Here is a 22,040-nt window from a genome sequence, read left to right on the forward strand (position 1 = left end):
CTCGGGCAGTGCTGAAGCAGTATCTCTGATGGGCTATTGAAAAGTAAAAAGATACAGTGGGAGAGCAAGGAAAGAAAAGAAAAGAAGAAGAAGGGGGAGGGGGAGGAGGAGGAGGAGGGGAAAAACCCTTTTCATATCCAGATCCAAACTCCAGTTTGCAAACAAGAGCCTGAGTTGGTTCCCGTTTCTATGTCCCCCCTTTTCTTGGAGCCAAGCTCTTTTCCAGTATTCTGAACACCTTCAACTCCAAAAATCTTTTTTTTTTTTGCTGTTGTTGTTAGCCCCACTTTCTCTCTTGGACTGATTCCTCTTATGCCTGCTCTTGATTTATCTGTGTTGGGAGCTTTTATTCAGCAGTCCAAATTTGTTAATTAGTTCTGTAGTTGGGGCTGGGTTGAGCTCCCCTCCTTGCTCCCAGCACAGATTGTTTCTTTTTCCCTCAGGGAACCGGCTCCAAGACAGTCTGCCATGCCTGAGGGGGAGGGGTGCCAGCCCCCTGGCTGGGGAAATTTACAGGTCTTCACTGTGATCTCAGCCTTTCCACCCATTCCAGACATGTACAATGCATGGCTGGTCACAGAAATCCCCAAAACAGCTGTTCCACACAGTTCCTGGCTGTTTACCAGCTGCCTAGAGGAGTAACTAAATTCCATACCTCAGCACTCTGCCATCTTGCCCTGCCCCACTGTGGAACACTGTTAAGGGTACCAATATATTCACTGTGGGAGTCCCAGAAAGAGAAGAAAGAAAGGGCAGAGAGAATAGTTAAAGAAATAATGGCTGAAAACTGCCCAAATTTAATGGAAGACATGAATATACACATCCAAGATGTTCAACCAATTGCAAACAGGATAAACCCAAATAGATCCACACTACACCATGTTTTAATCAAACTGTCCAATGCCAAAAATAAAGGAAAAATTCTGAAAGCCGCAAGAACGAAGCAATGTGTCACATATGAGGGAGCCTTACTAAGATTAGGTTCTGATTTGTCATTGGAAACCATGGAGGTAAGAAGGCAGTGGAAATTTAGGGGGGATTAACACATTCCCAGATAAACAAAAGCTGAGGGACTTCATTACCACTAGATGAACCCTACAAGAAATGGTAAAGGGAGTTCTGCAGATTGAAAGGAAAGGACACTAGACAATTGACTAAAGCCACATGAAGAAATAAAGATCTCTGGTAAAGATAATAACATGGCTAACTATAAATACCAATGATATTGTATTTTTGATTTGCAACTATACTTTTTACTTCCTACAGGATCTAAAAGGTAAACACATAAAATGTAATGATAAATCAAATAGTTTGTACTCACAAAATATAAATATGTAATTTGTGATAAGAACTAATGTATGCTATTGAAGTTAAGTTGGTATCAAAGAAAGGAAATGATTATAACTTTAGGGTGTTAAATTTAAGTCTCATAGTAACTACAAAGAAAATATCACACAATATGCAAACTCACAGAGACAGAAAGTAGAATACAGGTTACCAGGGATGGGGTGAAGGTGCACGGGGGGATGAATGCAAAATGAGTGTAGGGTTTCTGTTGGGGTGAAAGAAAAGTTGTAGTAATAGATGGTGGTGAGGGTACTGCAACATCGTGAATATGATTAATCCCACTGAATGATATGCTTGAGAGGGGATGGGATGGGATGGGAAGATACATGTTTCCACAATTAAAAAATAAGAAAAAGAAGCTAAAGAGATAATGACAGTTAAATGCAATACACATTCCTAGATGCAATCTAAGACTGGAGGAGACAGGGCTCAAAAATACATTATTGGGACATGACTAAAAAATTAGAATATAGAATGTAAGCTTTATATCAATGTTAAATTTCTTGAACTTGATAATTGCATTCAGGTGGTTACATAAATGAATATATTTGTTTGAGGAAATATGTATGGAAATAGTACGTGTTCAAAGATTATGATGTGTGCAACCTGCTCTCAAATGTTCAGAAAATTGATAGACAGATAGATAGATAGATAGACAGACAGACAGATGATAGACTGATATGGCAAAAGTGGTAAAATGTTAAAATTGGTGGATCTGGGTATCTAGGGGTGGGGTGGGGATATGCTGAAGTTCTCTGTATGGGTTTATGCTGTTTTTGCAACTGTCCTGTAAGTTTGAAATCTAAAAGAATTAAGAGTCATGGCAGTGGGAGAAGTATGAAGATCTGATTTTTTTATTCCACTATTTCCCTCTTCTACCTAAACATATTTTGATCCAGTTCTTCAGTGCATCTTCTTGTTTTATTCTCTCAGAAATATGCGATTTGGGGAGATAGCTTCATGTCCAGGCTTAAGTATTTTATTTGTATTTTTACGTTATCCTTTCTTTTTTAAATTCTGGGGCTATTTGTAAACCATGACATTAGTTTACATTTTAGATCAGGTGGCCATAGTAGGTTACTGCATGTCTGAGACCCAACACTACTACATAAAGAGCCCTGGGCCGTTTGTCAGAAGACCTGATGCTAGTTCTAACTTTGTTGCCAACTGCTTGGACAAAAACAAACAAACAAACAAATCCTTGGACAAAACAACACATCTCACTTGCTTTCTATAAAATGAGGGAGTTTGAATAATATTTAAAATGTGATAGTATACCATTGGAGGGTTTAGGTATGGGAAGAACCTGATATTATTTATGTATTTATATATGGTCATTTTGTTATTTGGCAAATGGGTTGTGGGGAACAAGAATTGATACAGAGAGAGGTTAGGAGGCTACTAAGTAGTCCAGGAGAGAGGTGTTGGTAGCTTGAACTACTAGAATTGTAGTAGTGAAATGGAAAATGTTGATTGATTTTGGCTTCATTTTGAAGGTGGGGTTGACAGAACCTGATGATAGATTGGATATGTGTAGTGGAGTATGACAGAAACAGAGAAATTAAGGAAGACTCAATAAATCATGATGATGTTCTAAGATAGGAACAGGTTTGGGCAGGGAAATCAAGAATTCTGTTTGCCATGTTATACTTGAGATGCCCTTTTGACTTCTCTCTGGGGGTGTCACATTGACAGATGGGAAGATGAGTCTGTGGTTTTAGGGGGAGATAGTTCAAAAGCAGTACATGAAGATGTTTAAAACTATGGGATCTAAGTCACCTAGGGAGAGCAAATAGATTAAAGAACACATAAGATTCACAACAAAGCCTTGACATTCCCAAGATCAGGTGGCTCTAGCAGGTTACTGCATGTCTGAGACCCAGCACTACTACATAAAGAGCCCTGAGAGATTAGAGATCCCAGAGAGGAGGAAGAACCATTAGAGGACACTGAGAAAGAATTGCCGCTGAGCAAGAGGAAAATTAGGAGAACGTGTCTGAGAAACAAAGAGAAAAAAATGTTTAAGAGCCATGGACAACAGAGTATCTGTGTCAATTGCTAGAGAAAAGTCATGTTAAGATAAAAACAGAGAATTTTCTATTGTATTTGGCAACATGAAGTCATAAAGTCATTGGTTAACTTGACAAGAGTAAAATTAATGGAGTATTAGGAATGGGAGCTAATGTGAAGAGGAGCAGAAAAAAATGGAGTAGTATGTAGAAGGGGATATGGGGGTCAAGGGAGATTCTTTTAAGACAGAATATAATATAGTGATAAAATCACTGACAACTTGATTTACACATAAATGTTACTCATTTATCATTGTAAGTATCATTAGAACCAAGGAGTTTCTAAAATAGAGTAGATCATAAGGAAGCTAAGTATTTTAGGGAGGAGCTGGTAAGATAAAGTGTAAGATAGATGGAAAATTGATAAAATATATCTTGTTTACATTATGACTTTTCCTTTGTTTTCTACTTTCAAGTTGTGAGCTTATGTACCTTCATTAGTAACTGTGATTTCTGATTAAGCCTGACCTCTGTTCATTTTGAAAGGCTAGGCATGTCAAGTTGTGTTTTTAAATTGGTAGGATTGGATTGAAATACATGTAGATTTGCATGAGTTTATTTGCATGTCTTCTGTTTTGGCTGAACAAAGACTAAAGATTTTGTTTGCTTATCTTTCACTGAGGGAGGAAGGGGGGTTGATGAAGGAAGCCTGGATGTCTCTCCAGACCGTCTTCATAGGCTGGGTCCAGGTCCTAGGGAGTGAATGATTTCAGGCCAAAAGATTTATTTTCTGAAGAATAGTTTTGAAGCTCACGGTCATAAGCAGTAGTTCTTCAAATTCCAGATGACAAAGTGTGTAACACAGAGTTGATCATATCATTTTTCCTAACACACTTTTTTTGGCTTCTAGGCCACCATGCTTTTCTGATTTTCCTTCTATTTTAATGGCTACTCTTTCTCTGCCTCCTTTGCTGGCTTCTCCTGCTTAAACCAACCACTGTGGAACTTGGTTTCTTGGTGCTCTTAGACTTATTTATTTTTGTATTTATTTATATAATTTTGAATTTTCTCTCTAGGAGATCTCATCTTTTCCCTTGGTTGAAATAATTACTAACATGCTGATACTTCTTGAATTTTTACCTTCAGCTGAGAGCCCTCTTTTGAATTCCTGGTTGACATATCCAATTGCTCAGTTCATCTGTCTTTTTAGCTAGCTTACACTTAAAGGTCAACAACTTATCATCTTCTTCTCCCTCCTCTCTCAAACTCTTCCTTTAGCATTCTCTGTCTCAGCAAATTTTAAGACTATCTGCTTGATTACTTAAAAGAGAAATCTGAGAATCATTTTTAACTCCTCTCTTAACCTTCATACACTACCTACCACCTCCATTTCCACTCAGTCACTGAGCCCTTTTGATTCAACGTTTACCTTTGTAGTCTATTCCTTTGTCTCCACCTTACTTTCATTGCTCTAATTCAAGCCAACTATCTTACTCAGACAATGGCATCAGCTTTCTAATTATCTCACTAATGCCATGAGATAATATTTTGATGCATTTATGATATATTTCTTCTTATAATTTCTTGTTCCTGAACTTTCTCCATTGTGACAGCTAGGACTCCATGTATGCATTGATTCAAAAGAAAGTTGTTATAGCAGAAAACAGAATTATTTTTGGATTGTGAGGATTAAAAATCAAAACACTCAACAGTTTTTAATGCTCTGTAGGATGTAGCAACTTGATTTACATCTAAAGCAACTTGATTTCTACTTAAATTGACCTTCTTCTAGTTGTTTGTGCCATAATTGATGTGACCTCTTGTGTTGAGAATATCTAGAATACTCTTTTGTCCCTCTCTTTGCTTGGCTGGCTATTACCATTCTGTGATTCTCATCTTTAATCCATTTTCTTCAGAACTTCCCCTAAACTTTTGAGTTCCAAGTTAATGGCTGTCTTCTGTAAGTTCCATTCACATTTTTAGTCATAAAACTCAGTAACACATATAATTACTTATTTAGTACATCTCTTCCCCATTACACTGTAGGACAGCAATTCTGTAAGGACTGTGATTATGTCTTTGGTTTTCCTCCCTCCCTCTCTCCCTTTCTCAGTCCCTCCTTCCCTTCATCTATCCATTTTCCCTTTCCCCTCCCCTTCCGCTCCCCTCCCGTCTCCTCTCTCTTTAGTGCTTAGAAAAGCACCTGTGAGACTATAGTTAGTACTTAATAAATACTTGTAGAGTGAATGAATGAATGAAATTTCAGAAGAGAGTCATTCTATCCATACCTTCATAAAACACAGCACCTTGAATTGTTGTAGCCTTGATATTCACCACCCCTGGCTGGGAACTGGAATTCAGACTAAAGAAACCAGCAGTGGTAAGGCTCCATCCTCAAGTGACTTTGTAGTCTGCAGAGACCACAGAAGAAAATGTGGGAGTAGAAGAATTAGAAGACCATGGAAGCATATGTGACGTGCCTGGGTTCCTCTGGATATATTGGGAGGTGATTTGTCAGAAAGCTGAAGTCCTATAAAACACAGGTGGGGGTAAAGACCCAGGGAAATTTGAAATACTACTCTAGGTGTAATCTCTTTTGTAACTGTAGATACTTGGGGGCTGAAAACATTTGGGATTTCACATAAAATTTTGAAGGAACTTTATAAGTTATCTAATTGTACCTTCTACTTAATTCAGTATTCCTTTACACAAATCCCTAATGTCCTCTGCTTGCATATTTTTAAGGACACCAAGCTAGGACTACAGCAGTTGCTCGAGCCTTCTTGACAGGACTAACACTGACCACTTCACTCTTTAGTAGCTCTCCAAAGATTTCCACACATATTGGATAGCACAGAAAGCCCGCTGGAATCATCATTAATGTTCCCTCTAAGCTGATCCTGTTTAGAGGCAGCTCTTCTGGTCTATTATAGGCTGCGAAGTTGGGCTAGGAGAGATAAAAAAAGAGAAGCTAAGCAGTGGAAAAGAATAAAAAAAACTAAGTTCTGACTCACATTTCTCATTTATATCTAGCCCGTGTCAAGTAGCTAGTTATTACTTGTTACATATTTAATGGGACATATTATATATTCTGGCAAGGACAGAATATATTCTAGTTTATAGGAAGTGTTGTGTAATGTGAAAGTTACAGTGAAAAGCACATTAAACTTTGGTGTTATTCCTTTATATAGATGACTTTTTCTTCAGCATTGAACCTGATTAATGCTGTTAATGCTCCTAAGGAACTTTTGCTGATAGTCATTGTCAAAGCTGAAACAAATATTTGTATTTATGAAATAGACATCCTTTGGGAGAAAGGACTCTCTTCTTCCATTATTAAAAATAATGTAATTGATAGACAGGAATTGCATGAAAAGAAAGGAACTAGGGATGGGAACTCCTGGAGGCCTATATTATTACATAGTATTTCATTTGTCCCCATGTTTTGCTGAAACATGTTAGTAATTATGCCAATGGTTATTATTTCTGGTATTTTCATAAAGTAATATGCAGTCAGTATTTCTTTTCTGAAGAATCCAGGTGCACTTGGAAATTCCTAGGTAGCAAAGCTGACTTGTAGAGGCAGTTTGCATGCTTAGGTGTGATTCCTGGAGTCCTGAGGCTGTAAACACTCCCTATATTGTGGCTCTTGGTGAGTGTAGCTAGTACACATTGAGCTGGATCTCATTCATGGTGATGTAACTCCCTTATATTGTAATGTTGCTTCCAGTGGTTCTTTGGTAGCTATCAAGTGAATATGTTCTTGGAACTAGCAGCCCTAACAGTGGAGGAATTTACCAAATTGGGTTCTTAGAGCTCTTGGTTTCCTTTCCTCTAACAGGTAGACACTTCAGGTGTCATAGCAGACAGTCACTTGACATTCTCATTCTGGAGCTTAAATCTAGGATTGGTACTCTGTAGTCTGACTTTTACATCCAATGGGAAAGATATTTTTGCTGCTGCCAGAGTTTGGTGTGGGAACTGCTCTGGTGAGAGATGCTCTGGCTCTGGACTGTTGCAGTAACCATGTAATGCATCTCAGAATAATGTAGCTAGAGCCAAAGCACAGAAGGATTTATGTTTCTGGACTAGAAATAGGAATCAAAGAGGTGATAATGATGGTAGGCCTTTGTGTACTTGTGGAGACTTTCACTGTACTTCCCCTTTCATTTCTGAATTAAATGGTATGAAATGTGTGCTGGAAGTCTATTCTACAGCAATTGTCAGAACTAGGCTCAGATACAGGGTTCAAGCCCTGGGAAATAACATAGAATTTTTTTTTTACGTATCAGAAAACAATTGTATATCTACAGTTTTTTAAATCTTATGGAAACTGCTGTAGATATTTTAGAACTATACAGTTTTCCAATTTTTGTCTAACGTTTTGAGAGTTGCAGTGTTCTGGTTATCTTTAGGTTTTTGGTGTGCTTAGTTAGGTCTGGGCTGGTCTCGCTTTCATTCCCAAATAGTACTGTATGGTCCACTCTAAGGTGAAACCAGGCCAAGTTATCATTTTTTGAATGCCTTATCTTTTTTCTCTTTGTTATTACAGAATTTTAGAAACTCATGATTTCAGATAAAGAAGATTCCATTGCTTATGGACACCAATATAGCTAATCCCATGAAAACTAACAATCTAGTACTTGATTTACTTGCCATTACTAAGTAAAAGTTCATGGGCCAATGTCATATTTAACATGTGATGGTTAATAATTGCATTACAATTGTAGAGTTCTCTACTGTAAGTAGATTAAACCTGGTGCTTTTCTTGTGGCTGGTGTATCAAAAAGTATAATGGAAAAAAGTATTTGGTGTTCTCACCCAGAGATGTCGTCAATATTTTGTTGTATATTCCAGTGTTCTCTCAGAGATTTTGAACATTTTTGAAAGTTTTTGATTTTTCTCTCAAGGGTTGTACCAATGTGAACTCCTTATAAATATGATTTGAGAGTGTCCATTTTTTAAACCCCTGTCCAAAACTAGGCCAATTTAAAAGGAAAGAAAATAAAATATGTCATTATTGTTTTAATTTGAATTCTTTTGCTTACTTTTAGATTTTGAACTTTTTTTATGGGTTGACGCTTTTTAGATATTTCTTTAATGAATTGTTTTGCTGCTAAAAGTTTCTTAATACCTCTTCTGTGAGAACTCTTACGAGCTTTGTCATTTCCAAAATGGTGCTAAAGTTTCTATAACAACAGCCACAGGGAAATCAGTTGCCACCATCTACACCATTTGTGAGAGTTCATGCTTCTCTGCTGTAATCAATGTAAATATGGAGCTTAACTTATTTGGAGGATATTCTGAATTTATCCTGTTTTCCAAGAAAAGGCTAAGAATAAGCATTGTATTTCCTCAGCATCAAGCATATTAAGCCTTGCACAAAGAAACCCTGTAAATATTTGTTACATGAATAAACATAAGTAAAAGATATTTAAACATAACTATTAGAATCCTGGTCCCAGTAATTTGATTCCTTAAATAATTCATAGTGAGATTACTTCCAAATACTATGTACTCTAGAGTCTATAAAATACATTTATATACATTATATGTTTTAACAGTCACAATAATAACCCTATGAGGTAAGGGAAGTAGCTTATTTTACATTTGAAGAAATCATGGCTCAGATATATAAAGTGAATATCCTGAGGCCTTGTAGCTAATTGGGATTGGAGTCAGAACTTAACCCAGTACTGAAACCCAGGGATTTTGACTCTGTGTACCATGATCTTTCTGTTCTCATTGATACCACCAATATTTATATTATTATTTATATTTATATTTAAATTTAATAATTTAATATTAAATTTAAATATATTTAAATTTAGCCTGTGCTAAATAGAAATTTTATGAAAAATTAGCTATAAACATTATTTTTAATACTAGAGGTATTTACAACAAATCACAAAGTTCCACCACAGCACAGTGTTTTTTATTGCAAATATTGATAGCTCTTCTAATTATGAACATTATAAAATGACGTGGTAGGTTAAATTAAAAAAAAACAACAAACAACCCACAAATAACTAATGAATTCCTGAGGAGGTTTCCTATCTTATCTGTGGAATGTGACTAAAAGACAATGAATTTTCAATAAAATATAGGCATCCATTAATTCAACAAATATTTATTGAGCAACTACTATGTACTAGACACTGTGCCAAATGAATAAGACAGAAATTAACCTTGTGAAACTAAGGGCGAAAGACTTTAAACATTTTTTTGGACTGTTACTATGTAGCTATGCTTTTATTGAGTGCTGTGCAGAGAAGTACAGAGTACAATGACAGTGTGTAACAGGAGACCTCACCTGGGTCAGAGAAAGTCTTCTGGAGAAGGCGACATTTGAGGCTTTATGAATAACAAGTGGCAGGTGAAAGGTGGTAACATGGTGAGGAGGTAGAAGAAATCACTTCTGAGATATTGCAGGAACTAAGAGAAAACTGTCCAGTAGTGCAAGTGATGTACAGTCAGAAGTGGAAAATAAGGCTCTGAGGAGGGCAGTTGCTGTCTTGTTGACTCTTTCAAAAGAGTCATTTGAAGACTCATTCCAATGCTTAGACCATTTTTGAAACTCTTCCTGTGACATTGCCTTCAGATCTAATTTTGAAATACCTGGGGAAAAGAAACGTTTGTTTATTTATGTTTTAACAACAAGGAGTATTTTGCAGTGTAATCATCTTATCTAATAAAGACTTGGTTCAAAGGGGCTTTTGATTTTTTTTTTTTAAATAAAAAGTCAATCTACTCACAAAGGGTAAATATGTATATTTTCTTCACAGATATTATATCTGGTAAATTAACTTGAAAATAAGAATTTTTAAAATATGTATGTTTCACTTGTGGAAATTGACCTTTTCATGGGTATGTAAAATTAACTTATGATCAGAAACTTGAACATTTAAAGCACACCAAGTTGCTTCTGTTTGAGGCTAAATGGAAGAAACTCATTTGAAGTTACTTGTGAGTTAAAAATTTTGAGATATTTTCTTTGACCAACATATCCTTGTTTAGACCACTAGCAGGTCGTTTTCCTGCTCATCTATGCAGCTTGATATATTGTAAATAGGTGTACATATTTGTGTAAATGTGTTCACATATGTACAACGTAGAATGATATGGAAGGAGCATAGGAAATGAAGTCCAATGACCTTTCTTCACATATTCTTTCTCTGCCTTACAAACAGCATGAATTTTAACTCCTGAAAGTCTCAGTTTCTTTTCATCTCTGAAATGATAATAACATTAACACCTACCTCACAACATTTTCTGGGTAATAAAAAATAAATGTGGAATGACTTGGTTAATTAAAAATTACTTTGATTCCTGTATGTATATATATTTGACAAATAGATAGTAGTGCACCTTATAAAATATCTAAAATAATAGTCCAAAAAAGAACACTTTTAGTTGAGGACAAACCCATAAGTGAACATCTTAGTTTATAAAAGAAATAAATTAGTTTTTAGGAATATGTATTATTACATGTTTATTCATGTGAAAAAAGAATACACCAGTTTTTTTTAAACCTTGGTGTACTTAAGTGCCTATTTATTGGCAGTAGTGTATGTGTGGAAGGGGATATATTGGGGTAGGGTTAAAAATTGAGGAAAAAAGAACTTAGAGGGATGACTGTTGAAGAAATGTCAAGGTTTAGGAGCAATTAAAGATCAATAAAAATATTAAGCATCTATAGAAGTTTGTTGTTTTTTAAAATTTTGTTCACACATGACTTTTGGAGCATCTTTTTTATAAAGATGGATGCACCTGGATGTAGAATAACCTAAGATTTTATCCAAAAGAGAATTATGCATTGAGAATGGATGATGACTTGGGTACTCTAAAGTCTTACTTGGTGCCTTCAGTAAATTTCCTCTTTGATTCTCTTTCCTTTAAAAATGCTACGACTACCATTATTGAAATAAATTAATATTAGTTGATAAAGTCTCTCTGGCCTTAGTTGTGATTTTTGCATTTGTGGGAAAGTTCATAGGTAACGTGTGCTGTTCAAGTGAATTTTAACTGATAGGGTATAAGTTTCTCTAAAATTGCATGAATAATCCTGTAGTCACTGTATATGGCCTTTAGAAAGGGACCAGATTGAACATTACTCACTTTTCTTAAAAATAAATAAAGGGAGACATTTTAAAATTAAATAAGAGGTTTAAGACAACTAAGTATGTGCTTTCCAAATGTCTCTTTAGAGCTACGGGAGTATGAATGCAGGTGATAAAAGGCCTATTTTCTGTCATATTTTTATTTCTTCATGATATCAAAAGAGAGATGTACCATTTATTTTTAGAATGTTCCTTTGGTCCTATGCAGCAGCCTGTACATTGAAGAGCTCTCTATACTCTGTTGGTGGAGTTATTCATTTATCAGGGAAAGAGAAAAGGGTTGGGGACATGCATAATATCTCCTCTCTTATCTAGTAGTAACATTGAGAAAATACTTTGTCCCCATTTTTATTACTTCTGAGATTTTATTGCTGCAGCCAGATGTGCTGAAACTCCTGACGACAGCATCTATTCATTGAGTGTTTTTAATAGGCTTAGAGAAATATGAGTAGAGCATATGAAAGCAGCTCAGCTTCACACTTCATCTGGGAATGCCCAAAAAGCTTACTGCTGCTTAGAATTCTTGCTACAGTCAGGAGAAAGCCGAAAGCTGCACGAGTACTGAATCTTACGACTGAATTAGAGGAATAATGACTGTACAATTAACTACCAACCTCTGCTCATTTAGGCACAGTTTCTACAGAGATCAGGAGGAATATGGAACTTGATTGGCATGTTTTTATTTGATAGTGTCTGCAAATAGATGACTTTAAAGACAGGTGATAAAGAAAAATAAGAGAAGGGGAAAAAAAGAAAGAAAATGCAATTTGAGACATTGCGCCAAGTCTGCAACTCTGTTTTATCTCATTTTCATGGGGTTTTTTCATCCTCTCCAAATATTTTACAAAATGAGCTTTTTGGACAAACGCTGAACAATGCACGGTGAGTAGAGCTCAACTACATTTTATTTTAGTATTAGTATTTTTCAGAATAATGATCTTATATGTCTGGAAAATTGTTCTGTAATGAAATGTTAGTTTTATTAGAATGTCATCTTTTTAACATACATATAAAATTGTATGTAATATTCTTCATTTAATTTCAAGAAGTAAAATGAGCTTACTTGAAAGCTTAAAAAGCATCCTAAATTTAACTAGCTTGACCTCTGAAGCATAATTCAGATGGGCTGTTTCATTATTTCATTTTCTAATGAATAAAATGATTAACTTAAAATGGCCTGATAGATTTTTTTTTTTTTTTTAGTGGTCATAGCAGTGATTACATTGCATATATAGGGATGGAGCTATATGATCACATGTGATTTGTTGGAAAATGTAAAGTAGCAATCATACATGCTCTTTCTACAACATGCAGAAGATGTTTTCTATGTCTGAGACATTTCTTGATGCAGGATAAATCAGTATTCACTTTTAAACAAGCTATATTATGGCATTGCTAAGAACGCTTTGTATTAGGTCAGCTATTTAGGAAGGATTCTTTGTTATAAATTCCTTTTGCTTTTTCAGCCTGTGTGTGTGTGTGTGTGTGTGTGTGTTGTGGAGGATGTTAAATTGTGAACATATGTTTTAGATGGTGTCTCTGGCTTACACTAAAAGAGATATTCTGTTAAAGAAAGCTTTTAAAATGCAGTTTTACCAACCAGGTGTCTCCTCATATAAGTTGTTTGCCTTTTGAGAATTTGTAATGTTAGATACCTATTATAGAAAATGAAGACCCCATTTTAACTAAATATATGTGGAGAAAGACTGAGAAAGAATTTCTGTCTGTGAACATGATAATGCACTGAAACCTTCTGGAAACTGAGGGGGAGCTAACAGTGCACGGAATATTGAATGGCTGTGCTGGTCTTCCTCTGAGGACGTCTGAACAATGGGGGGCAGCCTGATTTAGAGATTAAAAAAACAAAACAAAACTATTGTACAGTTTGTATCTTAATTCAGGAAATGAAAAGGATGCTTTTAAGATTTGGCATTTAAAATGTTTACCGATGATAAATATATCTGTGACCTTTGGGTTGAATATGGAAAAACTTCTCTCTATTTTTTATACAATTTCACCTATTTTCCTCAGTGCAGTTCTGTTCAGTTAACTAATTTGATTTGTCTTATTTTATTTTTAACTGATTTAAAATATATAACAGTATATAAAATGTTAGGCTATTCTGTAATAGGCAATCTATATATTAAGATATTGTTTTGTTTTTACTTAGTAATATATTGCTTGAGCATCTATTATTTATGGTAAAAATAATGTGTTACATGTTATATTTAAATAAAAGAGACAGAATGGCTTTCTAAACATTTCCATGACCTGAAGCTACCAGAGTTTTAGGATTTGTACTCATCTTTTATAAATCTTTTCTTTGTTTTATTTTCATCTCTGTTTTTAATGCCAAGAATTTACGTGTTTAACAATATTAATATTAGGGATGGGTGTATATTTACTTTAAAATTGTTTTGTTAACAGCATAGTAAAGAATTGATTTTAAAATAAGTGTTAACTTTAAAATAGGAGAATATCTATATTTTTAAAGAAATTGTGGGCACCCCTATCACTGTGCTTTTGCTTTTGCTTCAAGTTTCTTTTTCTGTTGCATGCCTATAACTGCAATGCTCTTGTTATTAGAAATCTGAAATTTTATGCTGCCATAATTAAACATTAAATCATAAAGTTTCTATTGCTTCTGTAAGACCAATCTTGTTTAACTTATTTTGATTTTCTTATCTAAAATTATCTGAAACTACTAATTAACCAATGAATAATTTATTTTACTTTAGGAAAAAAAATCCCTGCTTTGATATGGTCTTAACTTCCTAGTCTTTAAAAAACATACGGTATTGGTTTCACAAATAGATCTACTGATCTTCCTAAAGATTCAAGTACTTGATTCACTTTTAAAGTAAGCCAAAACCAGTTATACAATAGTTATTATTTTTGAAGTATAAAGTGTAAAAAATAAGTTTATATGTCTTCACAATTAATGTTTCCACATATTTTTTGAGTTCTGATCTGATACAATGGCTTTTTAAAATTTTTGTTCTACGTAGGTTTTTGAAATTATATAAAAAAATTATATGAAAGGACTCAACATTTCAGGTAACAATGATTTAAAAATTAAGCTAGAGACTAAAAAATTATTCTTAAAAAAAATAAAAAATCATTCTTGAAGAAAAAAAATCATGGATAAAAAAAGATCTGAGTTTGTCATTAGAAGATATGATTCTGCAACTCAAAAATTTTCTAGATAATGGGCTTTTCAACTTCATGGATTGGACATTAATGATCTTAAAAATTTTAAACATCAGTTATATAATCATCACCTCTAGAAAGAACAATTTTGGTTGTTATTAATGAGTACTAACAGTTTAATTGTTTGGACTAGTTAAAATGTAATATTCAGTGTTTGTATTGTGACATAAACAAGAATCTTTTTCTAAACTATAGAAAAAATAGCATCACAGATATGGAAAATTACATTATATTTTATTCTGGATTGCTTTTCAGAAGAAATTACTAGAAGAAATTATGCATTGATCATAGACAATATATTATTAAAAGGTACCTTTTGAAGTAGCTTTGAAACTGAGACTTTTCTTAGGTAATCAATCTTACCCTAAATCTTTGCAACTCAATTTTCATCAGGTTTTCAGATGGGGCAGTTTACTTGTATGACAGGTTAGCAATAAAAGGTTAAAAGATGAAAATTTCTCATAATTTCTGCAAAAAATTAGAAGTTCAACTTGTCAAGGGAGCAAAGATTTTAAATGCACCAGTAATATTTTATGTATCATAAATCACTAAGCTCGAGATTAATATGGATTTAAGCTATCTTATTATCCAATGAATGATTGAAATTTGCTTGCAAGAGAAAATCATTAGAATATTTTAGACTAACTTTTTGTTGGAAACCATATAGCACAGCCCTTGTGTTTCAGACTGAAAGTGATTAACTTATTCTCTTATCATTGTCGTTCTTGAGTACCATTTTAGTGCATAACAGAAGTGGCAGGATATATCTTCTGTTCACTTACAGCTAAACTGAAACGCTGCAGGTCCTGCAAGAAGAAAGTATCAGTCTTTATCTCTTATAAATCTACTTGATAGGTTTTGAGGAAATGCCAGTTTAAATTCTTATCAAATGCTGCTGTTATCTACCACCCCCCCTTTTTTAACGAATTGAGTTATTTAATTAATACGCAAAGATCATTGCTTTTGTCACTGATGAAAGTCCTCAAATACTGAATTCATTATGAAACCTAATGTTTGTGATCTTGTCTGTGGAAGCCAATATTAATATTGGGATGCTAGAAGTTATATTTTTAGCAGAGTTCTCTTCACTATGTTGAGTAATCAATTGATTTGGGCAATATTAAAATAAATATGGTAATGATGCCTACCTTTTGTGATAAAATTTATGGAAAAATGTACTTAGTAGCCTCTAAGTTTTTCCATTTGCTGCTTTTTAGCAATCTTTCTTATACAATGAAGAAATCTGTTCCTCTAGATGTAACTATTTGTCACTAAATGTGTGATGGTGAATTTTCTGTACCAGTTGGCCACAAGAACATAATATAACTGAAATTGATCAGAAAAGGAATTAAAGACTTTGTTTTTCTCCCTTCCATATATTTATAATGAAATATAAAAACTTTCATATTTAAAAGTCAGATAAACTTAGTAGACCAAAAAATATTTGGCTATATTGATGTTTTTCTATTACAAGTAAAGTAACCATATGATTTGGTTCACTTGGAATAGTTTCAGTTTATGCCTGCTGTCCTCCAGTAACTATTGTTTTCTCCTCAAAGTGTTCTGGTTTGGACATAAATTGCAGGTCATGCTAATTATAAAAATGAAATGTAAAGCTTAACTTCACCTAGTGTTAATGTATTCTTTTCCTTTGACACATTGCCAAAGTTCTAAAACCTTAATGTTATTTTAACTAAAATCTGATTTTTCAAAATGGATGTTTAATTATTTATTCTGGTAATACTGTTAGTCAGAAATATTTAGTTCTTTATATAACATTTACTACTGATTTGTTTTATATTGAAGCCATCAATTCGTGTTTGGGATTATTGGCAAAGACACTTTTTATTCATCATGGCACATTAATGTCTACTTTGACATTGAAAGAACAGCATACTTAACTTTGCATAACACTGAGTGCAGTATGCGCTATGTGTATTGTTTGGACTTGATATGATCACAGCATAATCAATTATTCATTCCAGGAACATATTTCATTAACAGTCTGTTTCTGAAGTATAAATCACCCAATAGTCTCATACATGCACAAACATAATATAGGTATATATGTACATATATAAACCTTATGAAATATATCTTATTATGGAAATATGTATTGTATATTAAACCTTATTATATTGACAATTGTCCATTGAGATTTTTAATTGAAATGACTTGATTTATAGATGTGTATCATTAATATTTCTACCAGAATATTTACTGTGGATCTTAAGTCAATAATAGCTACAATTATTTGTATAAATACTTAAACCAATACTGATCTGCAGTCTTTAAGTATTTTCTATGTTGAAAGAACTTTTTTCAAGCTACTTGTTTTGTTGATAAATGGTAAATTTTAGATATACTTTTTTATTACAAACTTCTGTATAATCATAAAAGATCTTAGAAAAGTCAAAGAAGATAATTACCACTAAACTTATTTCTGTTTAATTTTGGCACTGTTTACTGAAGAGTAAAATGAATTTATGTCATCTGTGCTTTGGACTATCTTCATATCCACTTATGAATTACGAGATTCATGGCCCAAACAAAAAAATTCCTGAGACTGATCCAGAGTTTGAGTTTAGCTTCTGAATTTGAGAAGTTTTAAGGACCTCAGAAATGTTTGTGAACACTTCTGATAGTGCAAAATGGGAAAAGCCATTGTACTTTAAAATCGTAGTATCTTAAAATGTGAGGACTCTATTTCATTCAGTGTTTTTCCAACCGTGCTTTTTTTTTTTTAATTTGTTTTTGTTTTAGCAGAGAACACTTTCTTAAGTCTTCCTCAATATGTAAAGAAAATAAAAGTGGAGCAGCTCTAGATCAGAAAGTGGGCTATGGATTCCAGCCTGGGCTCTAAGAAACACGCTTTGAAGATTTACCTATTCTACCACTTTCATTTTACTCTTACACAAACCAAAGCCCAGCTGCTTACTTAACCAAGCTCAGGATTCCTCATTTTTTTTAAACTTTTCATCTCATTGCATGCCTTTTGACTTGGCATAGATAGAAGTAATGGAAAATGGCAAGGAGCACTGCCATGTTTAAGCAAGGATTGACTTGTGCCTGTCTTTTCTACTACATGTTGTATTAGCTTTGGGTTGGGTAGCGTTTGAACATGGGACTTGGATTCTTATCCAGGGTCTGCTACTTCCTGGCTGTGTGATACTGGTAAAGTTCCAGAACTGTGAGCTCCTTGAGTTAGGGAGTATATTTATATTGATTTCTGAATTCTCCACCCTTTTTATAGTGCTTAGACATAGCACTCAGCAGTTGTTGAATAAGTCAACATGCTCTTTTTGATCCTCAATTTCTTTATTTATAAAAAAGAAACAACCTCATCCATCACTGGTAGCAGTTAAATGACATAGAATAGAGAAAGTTGCTACAATAATGCTTGGCCCGTAGTAGGTGCTCCATATATATTAATTCCTTTTATCCTGTGTTTCACTGAAAGTCTGCATTTGATACTATTTATGTAAGTTGCATTCCTAGTTCAACTATCCTAGCAGCTCCTAATGTTTATAAATAAATGTATAACAATTCATTATGTGTATTATGTGTCTACACACCCATAAATACAATTATATTCTTTTTAGTTTTTTTTTTTTTTCAACAGTTTATTATGAAAAATTTCAAAGTCAGAGAAAAGTTGAGAGAATTGTATGGTGAATACACATACACTCATTGCCCAGATTCTACAATTAACATTTAACAATATGCTTTATCATATAAATATACATATATATATATATATATATATGGCCAACTATCCACCCTCTCTCTGTCCATCAATCTTACTGTTTCAATGCATTTCAAAGTAAGTCGAAGGCATCAGTACATCTCACCTTTAAACAACTTTGTATGTGCATTATAAATCAGAGTTTAACCTTCGTGATTCTTTATTTTTCTTTTTGTTGTAAAATTATATACAGTGAATACACACATTTTAAGTGCACCAATTGATAAGTACTAACAAATCCTTACATTTTGAAACTAAAACATGTATTAAGATATAGAACATTACCATGAATTAAGATATAGAACATTACTATTACTCTGGTAAGGTCCCTCATGCCCCTTCCCTGTCAATACCCACTTTCTCCCTGACCCAAGAAGCAAATATTGTTCTTCCCCTAATGTAGATTAGTTTTTTGTCTGTTTTAGAATTTCATATAATTGAAATCATATGGAATTACTCTGTTTTTAAAGCCTTTTACTCAGCATAACTTTTTGAAATTCATCCATTTGTTGCAAGTAGGAGTATTTTTTCCCTTTTTATTGCTTAATAGTATTCCACTTTTTAAATATACCACACTCCTGTAAGTCCTTTTGTGGGTATATATCTTTATTTCTCTTGGATGAATATCTAGGAATGGAATTCTTGGGTCATAGGGTAGGTGTATATTTAATTTTATAATGTCAGATCATTTAAAATAGTGGTTGTACATTTTAAAATCCCAACAATAATGTTTGAGAATTTTGGTGGTTCCACATATTTTCCAACATTTGGTGATACAGAGTTCCTTAGTTTTTGTCATTCCGGTAAGTTTATAATGGCATCTCCTTATATCATTGTGTATGTCCCTGGTGACTAACGATTTCAAGCACTTTTTCATATGATCACTGGCTATTCATACATCTTCTTTTGTGAAGTGTCTGTACAAAAAATTGTTAAGTTAATTTGTGTTTTTAGTATTGAATTGTAGAAGTCTTTATCATCCTACGTATCAGTCCTTGGTTGTATATGTTTTGTGAATATTTTCTTCATGTGTTTTGTAAATATTTCTCCCAGTCTCTGGCTTGCCTGTTATTTTCTTAACGATACATTTTTTTCTTTAAATTAGAGAAGTTGTAGGTTTACAGAAAAATAATGCAGAAAATACTGAGCACCCACGAGTAACATTTTGTTTTAATGTGTGGTACATTTGTTACAGTTGATGAGAGAATATTATTATAATTGTACTATTAACATAGTCCTTAGTTTACATGAGAGTTCACTGTGTTGTATAGTCCTATGGTTGATTTTTTAAAAAATTTATTCTAGTGACATATATACCACCTAAAATTTCCTCTTTTAAACACATTAGCAATGCCTTTGGTGAGCAAAATCTTTAATTTTGGTGAAATCTAATTTATCAATTTTTTTCCCTTTATGGTTTTGTTTTCTGTATACTGTCTAAAAATCTTTTGCCAACCCTTAGTTACAAAATTATTGTCCTGTATTTCATCTAGAGGCTTTAGAGTTTTTGCCTTTACTTTAAGTATATGATCCATCTCAAATGAATTTTTGTGTGTACGGTGAGTGTGTGTGTGTGGGGGGGGTCAAGATTCATATTTTTCCAGATGGATATCCATTTGTTCCATAACAATTTGCTCAAAGACTTAGAGACTTCGTATTCCCCATTGGATTGCTTTGGCACCTTTGTAGAAAAATTCAGTGATTGTGTGACTCAATTTCTGGGCTATCGATTTTGTTTCATTGATATGTTTGTTGATCCTTTTCTTACCTATATAATTGTCTTGAAGTCGGGTAGCATAATTCCTCCAACTTTGTTCTTTTCAAGGTGGGTGGATAGTCCAAATCCTTTGCATTTTCATATATATATTTTATAATCAACTTTTACATTTCTGTTACAAAAAGTCTATTAGGTTTGTGTCTGCGATTGCTTTGTATTTCTGTAGAATCTGGGGAAAATTGACATTTTAATGACATTGAGTCTTCCAATGGTATATTTCTTCATTTATTTAAGTCTTTGTTAATTTATTTGAGAAATGTTTCATAGGTTTCAGGGTAGAGGTCTTCTAATATGTTTATTAAATCTTTTCCTAAATATTTTAAGTTTTCTGAGCCTACTGTAAATGGAGTTGTTTTTAAATTTCAGATTCCAATTGTTTGCTTCTTATATAAAGATCTAATTTATTTTTAATATTAACCTCCAATTTTGACCTCAAAAAATTCACTTATTAGTTCTAATGATTGTTTTGTAGATTTGTCATGATATTCTTTGTAAATAATTGTGTCATCAACAAAGTTTTACTTCTTTTCCAATATTCATGCTTTTTATTTCATTTTATCATTTATATTCATACTTTTAAATTCTTTTTATTTTCTTGTAATGCTTAAGACCAATGCTACAATGTTAAACATAAGTTGTAAGAGTCCCTAGTTTTAGTAAGAATTTTTATCACAAATAGGTTTCTATTTTGTGAAATTTTATTTTCTGCAGTTATTAAAATGATCATATAAATTTTCTCCTTTATTCTGCTAACATTGTTAATTATATTCATTGAACTTTGAATATGAAACCAACTTTGCATTTCTGAGTAAATCCTGCTTGGTCATGAATATGATCCATTTTATATATTGCTTGTATAGATTTTCTACTGTTTTGCTAAGGGTTTTATTATTGTATAGTTTTCTTTTATTGAAATGTCATTGATAAGTATTGGTATTAGAGTTATTTGAACCTCATATAATGAGTTGGGAATTTTTTACTCCTCCTCTACTTTCTGAAACAATTGATATAAGACTGGTGTTATTTCTTCCTTAAATATCGGATAGAATTCATCAGTGAATCCACCTGGGCATGGAGTTTTGTTTGTGTGAAAGTTTTGTTAAAGAATTCAATTTCTTTACGATAAATAGGGCTACTCTGATTTTCTGTTTAATCTTTTGTCAGTTGTGGCAAATTATGTTTTCCAAGAAATTTGCCATTTTATCTAGGTTGACTAATTTATTGGAATCAAGTTATTCCTAATATTCCATTGTTACACTAAAAATGTCTGTGGAGTCTATAGTGATAATCCTTTTATTTCTGATACTGGAATTTTGTAATTCATTATCTTTCTCTTGCATGCTTAATCAATCTAGCTAGGAGTTTACGTTTTTTTTTTTTTTTTGGCCTTGTTGATTTTCTTTATTGTTTTCCTCCTATTTCACTGACTTCTGTTCCTAGCTTAATTATTCTTTCTTCTATATACTGTGGGTTAACTTTCCTTTTCTTTTTCTCACCTCTTAAGCTGATATTTTATGGATTATTTAAAAGTGTGTTAATTTCCAGACATTTGATTTTTTTTTAAATCTTATTTTTATTTATTTCAGATTTGATTCCACTGTGTTCAGAAATCAGTTCTTTAAAATTAATTGAGACATTTAATTGCCCTTATAATGTCTGCCTTGGTGAAAATACCTTGTGCACTTGAAAGGAATGTTTATTCTACACTTGATGAGTGTTGTTGGGTATCAATTTCAATTAGGTCATGGTGCTTAATGGTGTTGTTCAAATATTCTATCTCTTTAATGATTTTTTATCCTGTATTTTTCTCTCAATTGCTGAGAAAAGGGTGT

General features: G+C 33.2%; 1 protein-coding gene across 49 annotated transcripts in view; it reads left to right on the top strand.

The window, feature by feature from the left end:
* The window catches only part of RIMS2 (regulating synaptic membrane exocytosis 2), a 731,813-nt gene that overhangs the window by 264,106 nt on the left and 445,667 nt on the right, over positions 1-22,040 (top strand). For 11 of the 49 annotated variants that reach the window (XM_037802495.1, XM_037802498.1, XM_037802483.1 and 8 more), the window contains exon 1: positions 12,237-12,358. The exons of 36 other annotated variants lie outside the window; for them this stretch is intronic. In XM_037802495.1, the coding sequence (XP_037658423.1) occupies positions 12,237-12,358 (122 nt within the window). Of the gene's footprint in view, positions 1-11,871; positions 12,359-22,040 lie in introns of those variants that run through there. 2 more of the 49 variants (XM_037802480.1, XM_037802474.1) reach the window with 1 other exon arrangement.

The sequence above is a fragment of the Choloepus didactylus genome, chromosome 14 (genome assembly GCF_015220235.1).
Source record: "Choloepus didactylus isolate mChoDid1 chromosome 14, mChoDid1.pri, whole genome shotgun sequence".
In the NCBI taxonomy this organism is placed as follows: domain Eukaryota; kingdom Metazoa; phylum Chordata; class Mammalia; order Pilosa; family Megalonychidae; genus Choloepus; species Choloepus didactylus.